This window comes from Solea senegalensis, linkage group LG21, assembly GCF_019176455.1.
Source record: "Solea senegalensis isolate Sse05_10M linkage group LG21, IFAPA_SoseM_1, whole genome shotgun sequence".
Classification (NCBI taxonomy): domain Eukaryota; kingdom Metazoa; phylum Chordata; class Actinopteri; order Pleuronectiformes; family Soleidae; genus Solea; species Solea senegalensis.
In genome coordinates this window covers 18,910,755-18,925,455 of record NC_058040.1, presented here as the reverse complement: position 1 = coordinate 18,925,455, position 14,701 = coordinate 18,910,755, and the positions used below count along the sequence as shown (strand labels likewise).

General features: G+C 40.4%; 1 protein-coding gene across 3 annotated transcripts in view; it reads right to left on the bottom strand.

Moving 5' to 3' along the window:
- Nucleotides 1-13,659, bottom strand: part of sptan1 (spectrin alpha, non-erythrocytic 1) — a 34,107-nt gene extending 20,448 nt beyond the window's left edge. For all 3 annotated transcript variants that reach the window (XM_044012074.1, XM_044012075.1, XM_044012076.1), the window contains exons 1-12: nt 13,534-13,659; nt 3,637-3,873; nt 2,943-3,068; nt 2,364-2,504; nt 1,956-2,236; nt 1,396-1,540; nt 1,157-1,311; nt 916-1,051; nt 699-800; nt 463-600; nt 233-343; nt 50-127 (exon numbers count right to left, since the gene is read on the bottom strand). In XM_044012074.1, the coding sequence (XP_043868009.1) occupies nt 50-127; nt 233-343; nt 463-600; nt 699-800; nt 916-1,051; nt 1,157-1,311; nt 1,396-1,540; nt 1,956-2,236; nt 2,364-2,504; nt 2,943-3,068; nt 3,637-3,870 (1,647 nt within the window). In that variant the 5' untranslated portion in view covers nt 3,871-3,873; nt 13,534-13,659. The remainder of the gene's footprint in view (nt 1-49; nt 128-232; nt 344-462; nt 601-698; nt 801-915; nt 1,052-1,156; nt 1,312-1,395; nt 1,541-1,955; nt 2,237-2,363; nt 2,505-2,942; nt 3,069-3,636; nt 3,874-13,533) is intronic.
- Between the last annotated feature and the right edge of the window lie 1,042 nt (nt 13,660-14,701).

Genomic DNA, 14,701 nt, shown 5'->3' with positions numbered 1-14,701 from the left:
GGTGAGACATACAAATACTGCCAGCGAGGTGATTTTAAGTGGTGCTTACAGCATCTCTGCGTGTAGCCACGTCTTCTTTGGCGTAGTGGTTGTTCTGAATCAGCTTGGTGGCAAACTCGTCCAGGGCCTGGAGACAAAAAAAAAAAAAAAAAAGACACAGAGGTTAAAAAATCTGGCTGTTATCGCAGCAGGAAACTATAAAACTAAGTGAACACAAACTGGAGTAACATACAGTGATCTTCTCCTCCTGGGCACTAAGTGACTTCTCAAAGTCTTCGTGTTTCTTCAGCAGAGCCTCGACACTGTCCAGGGAGTCACCAAGATCTTCATTCAGGAGAAAAGCCTGAAAAAAACAAACAAAAAAAAACCAACAAAATAGGTTAGAAAATGCAGACCTGCTCTGAAATAAACACATTTGTAAAGACTGATCCAACGCAGCACTATTACAGGACTCTCGTTCACCTCTTGTTTGCTCATCCAGTTGTCGACTTGCTCTGTGTCTCTGTAGAAGAGCTGCAGGTCCATGCACTGCTCGTACTGCTGCCTGCGAACCTCCCACAGCTCCAGCAGAGACTCCTTCTCCTCAGTCAGGATGCCCAGCTACACAACACAACACACCACACCAGTTCAAATATAACACACGGTGGTGGTGAGTTACTGAAGATTTAGCACACAGAGGTAAAGAAATAATCCTCTACCTTCTCCTTGACCTCGTCTGAGGCGTAGTGTCCTGTGTTGAGCAAAGCCTGTCCAGCTTCATCAGTGGATCTGAAACTGTCCTCGTGAGCATCAATTTCACCCTGAAACAACAAAATGGAAGTTTTTAAGGACTTTCTCTATTCAGCTTTTTGAATTAAAAGGTGAATAAAATTTGAGGTGTTTTGACGTGGTTGCGTTACAGGAGACAGCAGGTACCTTGTGCTCCTGGTGGCGGTCGAGCAGAGCCTCAGCTCCAGCCACGTCATTGGCCAGTTCATCAGCGTTGATCAGGGCCTTCATCTCCGTCACCCAGCTGGTCAGATCCCTGAAGTCTGCAGTGAAACGCTGCAGCCTAGAAGACATCGTCACAAGAGGGCAGGAGTGAGCGGTGGAGGGAGGTTTCACATGAACTATCATCATCATGTCTGAAGACAATGTCTCTCAGCGACAGATTTACCGGTAAGAGTCGTTGAGGCGGGTGTGACGCTCGGCAGCCAGAGTGCGGATCTGTTCCCAGTTAGTGACCAGCTCGTCCTTCTTCAGGTGGATCTGGGCGGCATTTTGTGGGTGTGTCTCCTGCAGGCGCTCTGCGTCTCCACCCAGAGTGTTGACCTACACGACAGAGCAGAGACAGTGAGGAGTGAGAACATCGAGTGTTTTAAACTCTGTGGTGTGTGAGACGACATGTGTCCCTGCCTTGTCCTCCAGAGCAGCCAGGTCTCTCTCCAGACCCTCATGTTTTCGCAGCAGAGCCTGAACACTGGCCAGGTCACGACCAAAGTCGTCGGAGGCCATGAGCTGCTCTTTCTCCTTGATCCAGCTGATGGTCTCGTCCACATCCCTGAGGTCAGAATGAAAGCACATACATTCATATGGAACAGAAACATGATGAAAATACACATGTGTGTTTTTGACCGAGCTTAATAACTGTCCTTATATCTGATGTTAAAACCACATTCAGAGGTTTGAGGACACACATATCCACAGTTTTGTTCCCAGCTGAAGTCTCTCATCCTCGGCAGTGTGATTTTTAATCTGTGTCTGATTTATTTGCAGCTGCCACTGATCTTCATGATTTCTATTTCCACTGGTAGTTCAAATCTTGTTTCACGTTAGCAGAGTGAGCAGAGCTTTGATTCGGATCAGAACACATCTAGAACACATCGTACACTTGAACTCGGCCCCGTCATCATGCTCTCTGATAATCCATAGATATCGATGTCACGTTCACCCGTTACTGTTGCTCTGACTGTTACCTGTTGAATCGCTGCACCTCAGCAGCTCCGAACAGCTTGCCCTGTCTCTGCTGGGCCAGGCCCTTCAGCCGCTGCCACGCAGCGTTCACCTCCTCCTGCTTGCGGACAATGAGCTCGGCCTCGGGGTGCGTCTCCTGGATCAGCTTGGACGCCAGCTGGTTCACCTCGTTCACGCGCTCCTCGTGGGCCGCCAGGTCAGTCTGGAACTCCTCAAATTTCTTCTGCAGGAGCTCGACATGCTCCAGGTCCTGGCCCAGCTCCTCAGAGGTGACGATGGCCTCCTAGAGGTGGAAGATTAATCATACACTTTTACTTCTCCTGAAGCAAAAAAATAATATTCTGTTGTAGGTATTGATGTGTGTCGTTTTCTAAAAGTATGTGGAACTGTTCAAGCTTTTAGAGTCTGACCTTATCACTGATCCAGTCCAGGGCATCCTCGCACTCGCGCAGGTACTGGACCAGTTTCTGCGCCTGCAGGAGACGCATGCCTTTTTCTTTGGTCTTTTGCAGCAGGAGGTCCCACAATCGATGCAGCTCCTCCAGACGAGTCTGCGACACACACACAGAAGAAAGGTGAATGGTAAAACGTCACGGCTTGTTGTTGTGAAAAGATCCCAAACGAAAGAAGTACAGTTAAGAAGTGCTAGTACTGCACATGTGTGAAATATAAAAGTGAGAGCCCTGCGACCCGTACAGAGGAGTAAGTCAGAGCGAGGACAAAGAGCTGGATGTGGAAGAACTTTCACAGCACTCAGGAGCAACACAGCAGCTCAGCACCTACTTGTATGTACTCCCCAAAATTGACACTGGTAACTACGGGTCTCCGTTGTGTCCGGTACGGCGTGTAAGACTGAACCAGACGAAGCGGCGTTAACAGTAAAACACGATATTCAGAAGGACATAAAGGCTGCTTTTAACCGTCCACTCCGTCACACAGAAACTTCACACTTTACACTGACAGACTCGTTCACGACGGCGCGGTCTTACTCGAATGGTCTCAGAGGCAAAGTGTCCCTCGTTGATCATGAGGTTTCCGGTGTCGTCCAGTTTGATGATGGCTCCGGCGTTGGCCTGAACTTCAGCTTCAAAGGCCTGATGTTTCTGCAGCTTACCCTGCGTAAAACAACACAAACACCATCAATCCTCAACTCATTCATTATCTAAGTAAATGATTTGACAGCAAAACAATGACAAATAATAGTCAATTTATGCCAAAAAACTACAAATTTGAGGCCTTGGAATGTTTATAATGGATAATTTGAAAGTCGATTGAAAACAGATTTAGTTTTAAGATTATTCCATTATTAAAAAAACATTTAAAACTAAATTTGACCGAGATCTGGTCAAATTTAAAATGGTCATATTAAGAGGTTCATGCACCCTTAAGATCAAATTTGAGCTTACAGCTGTGATAAATGACACATATATACACAAATACATACAGGACACACTCAAATATGATTATTTCACTTTTCAAAAGCACACTAATTGTATTTTTGTAACAGCTCAAGGATTAAAAATTCAATTTCATTAATTTAGTACATTTAGTACTGGATAAAGTACTTTATCCATATTTATCCAGTGAACTTTTCAAACCTTGAAAACAACAAATTCAAGCACTTTCAAGGATTTCCAGCACCCTGTAATAAGCTCCTGTGTTGCTAACATGACGCCAACGCACCTGCAGGTTGGACGGGTCCTTGTAGTTCTCATCGGAGGCGATCTGCAGCTTCTCCTGGATCCACTTCTCCAGCTCGTCAGCGTCGCGGCGGAAAAACTGGAAGCGGTAAGAGTCCTCCAGCTTCTGCCGCCGCAACACGGACAGGTCCTTGAAGCGTCGGTAGCGGTCGAGCACCTGCTGCCGACGCTCCTGGATGTCCTCGGCTGTCTCCAGCACTTTCCCAGCGGCGTCCATCTTCTGCAAACACAAGAAACAGAGATTCACTTGTTAGCGAGACGTGAAATCGACCATAAAAGCTGCAACTGGAAGCTTGAAGTGACACATGGCAGTAATTAACCACACCTGATCTTTGCTTTACCATTATTGTTTTAAGTTTTTCAGCTCTGTAAATGTGAATATCTAATTTTCTCCAGAAGAGATTTGTCTCATTTGCGGAAAGAAATAAGACATTTGATGTCTAAATTTTGAGATTTAAAGTTACGCATTGATGTTTCCAGAAAAACTTAATTTAGGGCTGATGGACTAATAATTATTTTCATAAAACGATTAATCAAGTAATCATTTGGGCCATAAAATGTTAGACAATGTTGAATTCATGGTTCAATTTCAATGATTTCTTTGTTATATGGAGAAAAGAAAACCAGAAAATACTCCCATTTAAGAAAACGGCCAAAAACGTAACTTTTTAATTATAAAATGATTAATTTAGTAATCGTTTAACTGCTGCAGCTCTTTATATGAAAATACTGTAAATAATTGCACTGCAGGCAAAATTTTGACAAGAAATTAGTGTGAATATTTTTTTCGTTTTCATTAAACAGTTATATTTAATAGGCGAAATACGCAGGTCCAAAGAGAAGAGGAAAGAAATAAGAAATAAGAATGATTAATGCTGATTTATTATCAGCATTAATAATCAGCTGCCCTGACTGCTACAAACTGGCATCAGAGATAGAAAAACCCATATATTCAGCCTCTGATTTCATGGTCTATTCTACAGTACAGTACAGTACAGTGCTGTGTTTCCAGGATCTTTAGCTGCTAACCCTTCTGTCTTGACAGAACCTTGGCTTGGAATCATGAGGCAGGATGATATAACAAACAGACCCCCATCTCATCCTGTTCCCAGGCTGTGCAGCAAACTAAAGAGGCCACTGACTGAAATAGTAAAATACCAACAGGGGGTGGGGACGGAAATTCCACAGGCATTCGAAACAGTAACCAGGCTTCACTGAAACAAAGAGACTGCAGCAGTCAGCGTCTGTGTCCACTGTGTCTCTGTGTCCACTGTGTCTCTGTGTCCGCTGTGTCTCTGTCTCCTCTGTGTCTCTGTCTCTTCTGTGTCTCTGTGTCCACTGTGTCCACTCACTCACTCAGGACACAGGAAATGTTTCAAAATAAGAGCATTTTCCACAGAGTGAATGAATGGGTTTATTAATATTGATTCAGTTGATAATCAACAATGATTACAAACTGTGGGTGAAAAGAGAAACCGCAACATTAAAGGGCCAGTACAGGAGTTTTGAAGTGGGCTTTTTATGAGGCACAAATACATTATTATCAGCGTGGAAAATAAAAGGTGACGGGCTGCACTGTGTGCAATCTCTGCGCCAAGAAGCAGCCGGAGGTGAGTGGATGCAAGTCAGAGAAACATTGCTGCAATCAGAAAATACTGAAACAGAAAATAAATAATGATTTATCCGTTTCATTGACTTAACGACGGATAGAAAACGTTTGACCTATTCACTGATCACCAAAATGACTGTTGTTGTAGCCCGAGATAAAGGTTGTGGTATTAAACTGTCACTAGTGCTGAAATAATTACTCAATTAAATCGATTATCAATTAATCGTCAAATATTTTGAAGCTTTTTTCATGATTAAAACAAGATTTCTCATTGTTTCAGCTTCTTAAATGTGAATATTTTCTGGTTACTTTGCTCCATAGAACAAAGAAATGATTAAAACTGAATCATTTTGGTTTGTGGACAAAAACAAGTCATTGGAGAACATCATCATTTCCAGGTTTGACAAACAATGATCAACGTTTTCTGACATTTTATGGAGCAAAACCATGAATCGATTCATTGAGGAAATAATCGACAGATTAATCGATGGTCAGTTGCAGCTCTAGTCCCAACAACCGCTATAAAAAAATAAACAATCCCTTTCTTTAATAAAAACACATAGCTGTTTATGTGACACAGACTCCGCCCATCAGCAGACAAAGAGGAAGAGAGACGGGTATTGATCCATCAAATTAAACCAAGGTCGACTCGTCCCTTCAGCACATTAGCTGATGGTCCAGCAGAGTGTGTGTGTGTGTGTGTGTGTGTGTGTGTGTTTTTGTTGATGTTGCAGACAGTGAGAGTGAATGTGAGGTCTGCTGGAGTCAGCAGCTCTCGGTCTCGTCAGGCTTCATTACCTTTTCCAAACAAACCAGCAGCTCAGTGACTTCACACAAACACACTAACACAATATCACTGCAAACTTGTGTGCGCAATCTCATTACCATTGACTTCATTGCCTGTAAAAGAAACAGTACTGCCCCCCACCCCCAACCCCACCCTCCATCTAACAGCCTATAATACTTCACAGAGAGAGATTCAATCATCTCAGGATTTAAACGACCTCGGCCTCATTCTACACACTGACGGCAGGAAGAACTTAAGTTAACTCAAAAGTGCAATATCAAATGAATGTATACAAGCTATATTTAATGAAGCAAAACAAAAATGTGATACAACTCTTACTCATTAGATGAGAAAATCTTTGTTTTGAAAATGTCAAATAATCAAGTTCAGATACATTTAAGATGCCAAAATGAGCAGTCGCCGTGATTTCTAATCATAATATCTGTCAAAATAATGTAAAAGATTTCTTTAGTATAGTATATTGCAATTTGAAAATTGCAATTTCAATACATTTGCGACTACTTCTACTACACATGACGCAGTGTGAGTGTATGAGTGTGAATGGGTGAATGGTCAGTGTGTGCATGCACGTGCTTCTCTTCTGCATTAATGCTGATTTACTTTTATGTCGAGTCACCTGATGTCACCTGGTGTGAATTTGAGAACAGCAGGTTTTTATAGCCGTCATCATGTGACTTAAGCACCCCCCCCCATTAGTCTTGTGAATGTGTAAAACACATGATAGAAAATCACTTCACTGATTGTTATTGGAGTTAAACTGAACGTCGTCCATTTGAGAGGAGGAAAAAAAGGACATGATTAGTGTCATAGAGCAGCAGTTGGAGGCGTCGCTCCCCTCTGAACGCGGCGCTGCAGCAGCTGATAACACTTCTTGAACCGATAGATAACAAACAGTTCTGCTTCTCATCACCTCACAGCTGCCTCCTCCGCTTTCTCGGCTCTCTCCATCAGACGCCTACGCACGACACGCTGAGCCAACACGGCAACAGCTTCTATCACGCGTTACATTTTATTCCATCCAAAGTCCACTCCTACACTTTTACAGGCACAGAGACTCAGAACGCAACAAGGGACACAGGATGCAGAAAATAATAACAATAAGAGTAATATAATAAATATTGTGGTTCTGTCTGATCTGACCTGGAAATGGGGACTCGTGAGAGGATACAGGAAAGTGGAATAATTCACATAAACATGCTTCAAAATGTCTCCCCTCAAGGTCTGCATTTATCCACAGGAATAAGGAAAATATCAGCTGATGAGCTGAAGTACTGCACAATGACAGTAAATGTTCAAGAGCAGTGTTCACCAAAACCACAGAGGAAAAGGATTCTAAAAAGGGTATTTAACATTACTTATATCGGCCTAATATTTTTCACTTTGGATGAATTACCGTCTTGATCTTATTCTACAGACTAGTTTTGCACAAATATCACACAGTCATGGTTTTATATGTTTCTCAAATGAAAATGAGAACAACGATGAAAAATGGCCGATATCGCAATCACAATTACATATTGTACAGACACTATACACTGGCTTTAAGCGCTCAGAGGAGATACAGTAAAAGACTGAAGTGTTATCCATTCACTTAGAATGTTGATTGACAAACAATCGTGTGGACTTTTCACCAGGAAGTCCCGACCAGGCACATACATCAACCTGGCAACAACACGGCTTTCTCACAAATGACAATTATCAAGAAACAGCCTTTAAAACAAACCAGTTAACGTCATCACAGATACTTTATCACGACATCCAACATCTAACACCACATCTTAACTCGTGTTATCATACGTAGATATATTATTGATATATTATATGTTGGCCCAGCCCTAGAACAACAAACACTCCGCATGTTTCTGTGTGATCATCATCATGAAAAGGATGAAGTCACTCATTCAACAAACTCCCAGTTACCATGGTCACCCATCTGTTTTAAATAGGGGTCAGTGCGACTGACGCCATGTACTGGGGAGGATAGAGAGGCTGAAGGAATTTACAGGAAATGGGCGAAGTCTCCCAAAAAGACAGGGACGTCCATTTCCCTGCCAGAGAGCACAGAGGGGACAGAGGGGTTTGACAGAGAAAATCTATGGTTTTCATATCGGAAACAGATGACAAATGAAGGTAGATTCGGAAGGTTCCACCCATCTACGGCTGCAACTAACAGTTGTTTTCATAATCGATTAATCTGTCAACTATTCTCTCAATTAATTTGGTACTTGTTTGGTCCAGAAAATGCTGGATCAGTGTTTTTAAACACCCAACTATACTTCAGAATATATATATTAAAAGACTATAAAGGCTAGAAACATTCTAATCCTCAAAGATTCTAAAAACTTCAGTTTTATGATAACAAATGAGCCGGGGTATGTCATTCCCCCAAATAACCTTTTTCGGGATATACTTTTGCAAGTTTAGCTTAAATGTGTACAAGTGTACATTTTTCTTGCCGTTACTTGTTTATTTACGTCACACAATCTCATTTTCTTAGCACACAGCAGCTCACAGTAGATCTCTCAAATTAGCACTGTAATAACGTTGTGAAACACAATTATTCTGGTCCAGGATAATGACAACAGGAAATGTTCCCATCATCTTACAGTCTGTGTACAGTCCTGTCTGTGCTGGTTTGTGTTTCTAATGTTTCACAAACAGTAACAGTGAGTGAGCGGCCATTAAAAATTAATGTTACACATTACAGCATTGGCAACTCGTCTTACTGTGTAAGTCATATCAGGTCAACGTGCGATGTGATGTATATGTTCAGGGAAGTGATCGGCTGATGACGCAGCAATCCTCCTTTAGCTCTTTGGTCTCTTAAGTGAAATCAATAGAAATGCGTATTTAGTGCATTTAAAGAGAATCTACTAAGGATGAGACGATACTGGTCAATATAACTGGACCGGATATCCTATACATGTCATGCTTCACTGTGTAGTACGACTGTAAAAATGTCAGTAAAAAGCAGCATTTTAGCTGAGTCATGTTGTAGGCCATTTATTTCTTCGTAATGGGATAAGAATTATTAATTTATTAGATGATAGGGACAATGCATATTGATGAACATCTTCAACAACTGAGGATGTAAATATGCCAGATTATAGCAACAATGCTAATTTACTTCTGCAGTCCCTAGGCAGGTGACAATAGACATTTTCTTTGTCTTTGAAATAGCTTGAAATGACTCAGCATGATTTTTTTAGGTGTGTAAGGTCTTAAATGACTGTATCGGACTTTGTGATATCCTAAATAAAAGGAAACGGTCTCGTAAAACAAAGTCAACAATCGACTTTCACAACTCTAAACTGAGTCAAAACTAACAAACGTCAAGTACTACGCAGTTCCAATCTTCTCCAAAGGGCTGTGTTACTCCATTACTGCTCAAAAATTAGCACACACAAAAATCACACAAAAACAAAAGTCATGCAGCAAAATTCAATCCACTAATGCCTATTATTCACGCACATGCACCACTATTACCCCGACACAAATTAAACACAGCATTACACAGTTACAGTTAGTTTGAGAGGATGGAGAGGAATGAAAACAACGTACAGAGAAGATATTTCAGATGTGACGGCGCCTCAGGCTTTTTCCCTCCGTGTGTCGTAGCTGATGTGAGGACTACGTCTGTGACGGAGTCATGGTCTGCAAACGTCTGCGCTTCAAGTCCCTCAACAATCTGCTGGAGACTCGCGAGGAAGAGTCCCGGTCTACAGGAGCTCAGACAGACGCATTGCACCTGCAGTGGCTGCGCTCGCACAAGACGGAGCCAGCCAAGATGTAGCCCAGCCCAATGCGTCGACCCCTCCCTCCCGACATCATCATCCCTTTACTCAGCAAAACACCACCACCACTAACCTACACTTCTCTAGAATCATCTTTCCTGCACAAACGAAACACACAAACAAAAACAAACACACACACACTCACACAGAGTAGAGGCACAAACACGGTGGTTACCTTGAGTTTGGGTTTAGTAAAGGTGGACATGCTGCGAGTCTATCATCCATCAGTGAGAAGCAAAAACACAGTGAGTGCCTTCATAATTAGAACATATTCTTCACATTCAGCTGCCAGTTTGTGACGTAAACTAAAATAAATATCCACAAATCTAATCCCACACGTCTGTGCCGTGTACTGGTGTCCTCTTAAATGAATAACACACAGTAGAGTGGGCTTGTTTGGGATCTTGTACGTCTATTTACAGCCGATATAGTTGCAGTGGTTCCCAAACACTGGGTTGGGACCCACAAATGGGTCACAGGATAATTTTTCTGGTTCCAAAAAATATTTTTACTAAAATTCAGTTTTAGTCAATCATGATTCAAAATTAGATTGTTGTTACTTGTCGCAGCCCTGTACCCTTTGTTATATTCAGGTGAAAACGGAAGAAACATGCAAAATAAATCTGAGAAAACAGTCACAACACAAAAGCCTCTGAAAGAAAATGCAGCATGTGGACGTTTTTCAGGTCCTACTACACCTACTACTCACATGAAAGACTATTTTCCATAATTAAAACAAGTTCTCTGATCTTTTAGATGATAAAATGTGAATATGTTCTGGTTTCTTTGCTCCATTCATAAAAACATCATCATTTCCAGGTTTAGGAAACAATTTCTGTAAATCTTTTGGAGCAAACTCCTAATTGATTATGAAAATAAATCAGAAAAACAGCCCTATAGTGAATATATAATGAACCTTTGATATGGTGTGTCCATAAAGCAATATCCATACTACTAGGTTTTTATGTAACTGCATCATCAGACAGACTCACATGAATCCTCGGGTAAAATGGAAGCAAAATCTAAGTGTATTAAATGAAAAGTGAGTGATGTGCATGTAGGTCATGTGGTAACTGTAACACAGTAAAAAAAAATGGGGCAGTCTCGAGGGACATTTCATTTGCTGTGGGAATATCACACAAGTATTTTAGGTGGCAGTGGCACAGCTGTCCCAGTTTAAGTCCATGTTTCTGGATCACAGGCGGGAGTATGAGCTCAGACTCTGCTGTCAGAAAAGGTTAGCAATGTCGGCACTGAAGCTCTCAATGCCTCATGTTTTCATGCCCGTGGCTCCAACAACAATGGATGAATATTCACTATTCATCATTCACGAGTTTGCATGGACCGATGCCAAACAATGATTAACATTCTGCTCGTGTAATTAAATAAGTTAAATAAGTTTAACGACATACAAATGTGTCTTTAATCATCGTCGAGCTTAATTCATGTCCATATACTACTACTTACCGAACATTGCAACAAAAACAACAAACTGTTCCCTTTGCAGAACCACATCATACACCACAGCTTTATCTCTAAAAACATGTGTAATATTTATGTCTATAATTTACAGCTTTTATGGAACTTAATTTCATTAGCTCATGTTCTTGAGTTCCTTTATGGTCACAGGGTGACGCCTTTTCTCCCCATGACATTTATGTCACTATCGTGGAAGCTGTGTGCAGCACAGCCTCAGATTAAAGGGCCAGTTGGTATGTGAGGAATTTGACATCGTCCTGTCAAAATACCAATGCTGGGACAGTCAGTAGCAAAAGGTGCAACACAGTATCCTTCCACTGTTGTTTTACATGTCTTGGCTTGGCTTGAAAATGTATTATTGGATATAGGCAAACACACTCGTGTACGATAATTGGCATGTGTGCAGTTCAAACCCAACAAGGAGACAAGATGAGGTTTTTGTAATCGATGTAATAACTTTTAAATAATGCTACTTTCCATTTATATCCATTTACGGAATCGCTAGTCATCCTTGAGTTCACTGCTTTAAAAAAAATTTAAATAGTGGATGTTTCTTGGGCTAGCTGTGGTATTTTCTCTATGATAAAAAATTGAAACAGTATTATATGTACCAATGATTTACTGTGAAACTAATTAAACTGTAAAAGCATCCATGTTTGTATAGTGGCAGCTATCTAGAAATCCCAAGGTTCAAGCTGGAAATTCTGAGTTTCGACGACAAATGCACCACAAAAAACCCTTTTCTATTAATCGTCTATCTGTCGTGCATTGCAGTTACTGAACATGGTTTGCCAGATGTAGCGTTTTCATTGAACAGGATTATGACTCTTCGACCACTTCGGCCTAAGCACTCGTGAATAGCGGCATATAGGACAACTGTAAAAAGTCCAATATCCTGCATACCACGTTTACATCCCGGTTTCTACTACTGGTTTACTGCCCTGCCATTTTTGCACTACTGTTTATACACATTAAAATATTGAAATGTTCTACTGGCATTCAGGTTATAATTTCATGCAGAGTTCATAGCGTCATTTGTTTATATATATTTTTGTATTCTAATCTATTCTTTTTCGTCTACCTTTTAATTCACAGTTTACTCTTGTGTTCTATGCTAGATGTCTTATGCTGCTGTAACAGAACACTTCCCAGATCAATAAAGTACATCTCTCTATCAGTCTGACCAATATCTACCAATAAATAAAAAAATAATACATCAAATGTATGCTATAATCGAGAATGACAATTAATTGGGTCAAAAACCTTTTATAATTGTTCCATGTCTTTTCACAATAAAAATGATTGTATCATAACATTGTAATATTGTGATTTTTTTTAGTATTTCATCCGTGAAAACTGTCTCATATATTGTTTGTTGTACATTTACTAACAGCTCAAATGCTGACATTAATAATGAACGACGGAGTGAGTGCAGTGGTGTAACAGGAGGAAGAACAGCTGGGTCCATATGTCCACAGAATGTCCACACAGTGTCTTTCCTGCACTGGGCGGCTCCCTCACTCCCTGCCATAGCTGACAAGCTAATACAACCGACTACATAAGCTACCCATTTACAAATACTGTGACATTTAGTCGCTGTAAAATTAAAATTTCACTGATTTTTATCGTTTTGAATTCTAAAAAGGAATCAATTAAATTAAAGTGACGGTTTAATCGCCAAGTAATGGACCGTCTAGCAGACAGCAGCTTCCATCCTCACAAATCCAGTAATTATAACATTAAATTCACTTTCCAAGAGGGAAACGTTCGTGTTATTTGCTGCTACACGCACAGAAAAAACCTCAAGTGAATCTGTCATTGAACCGTTGTGTTTGAATGGCACACAGGTCGATGGGTGTCTAAGCAACGCTAACGGTGTTTAAGAGGGTGGCCAATGCTAACATTAATGTTTTCAACACGTCCCCTCAAATAAAAGTGTCTGTTTTAGATGTATTTGTGTGTATTGTTTATTTCTACGTTATTAAAATGTCGTAAAACAAAAGCACAGCTCGCTAACGCTGCAGAGCGGAGCTAGCCGCTAAACTGAGCGGAGCTAACCTAGCCTAGCCTAGCCACAGCAGCAGCAAACAGATAACACGGACGGAGCCAACAGCGCAGGTTAGCATTTGCAGCAGTATTTAAACTTTATTTAAAATCAGCAACGCAGTCAAAATAAAAGCGTTTTCTTACCTTGTTTTGTTTTTATATAAAAATAGCGCACGAAGTGTTGGTTTGGTTGAACCAGGAGAATCGACGACGAACGACGAGAGCTCGGATCGCTCTTCGGGGATGTATGTGTTTTTTTTCCTCGCCTAAATGTGACGTAAGCTTCTGCAGATACACGAGAAGTACCGATAAATGCCGGAACGAGCCGAAACCTGGCTCCACGCCATTATTAGTTTATTTGATGTTCTCGTAATATTTATGATGGATAATAAACGTTATTCGTTTATACATTGTGTGTACCAATTCCACATAATTCTATATCATATATTTGTATTTTTTTTTACTTTAATCAAATAAATTCTTAAAGAAAAAATGTGTTTGCTTGCTAACAATGAAATAATCGAGTATTTGTGCTTGTGTTTAATTTTATTCTTATTAAAATAACCAAAATCAGAGTCAAGAAAACACACAAACACTTGAATCATGTGAAAAAGAACATCTGCATTAGACAAACATAAATAAATAAAAACAATGGACTCAGTGTGTTTGTATGCGATGATGTAAACATGCAAGTTTTGTTTCAGTCAAAAGCACCAAAGTTTGTGTCATGAGCGACTCGGATAAAAACTGTATAATTATGACAAATAAATGAATAGTTTCCGTATTAAATAGCACAAAAACACACAGTAAAATGCATATTTTTGATGGTTACAGTTGATTAAAAAAGACTTGGCCTGCGCTTTAACAACATAGAGTTGGAATATGTGTAATTTTTGGCTTGATTTAAAATAAAAATAACATCCTTAACAGTTAAAAAAATTACGTAAACATGAAGATATTTGTTGTTGGACGTTTAGTCAAACAAGGAATTGACATGGAATCATGGGAAAATATTGTAAAAAGAAGAAAAACAGGGTATTTGTATTCATTAAACCTCAGACCATTTATAAAATGTGGACGTGGATTTCTGGAAGTAAAAAATATAATAATAAAAACTCCTTTTGTCGCAAAAACAACTTAGTTTGAATGGAAGTCTTTGTGAACACGAGCTTCACCTTCTCATTTGATTGTGTCAAAAATTTCACTTCACGTACATTAGCAACAATTAACCCACGATTAATCCACCACACTGTTGTCCAGAGTCTCGCAGTGGTCGTAGCATCACAGATGATTGCGATAGAACAATACGTCT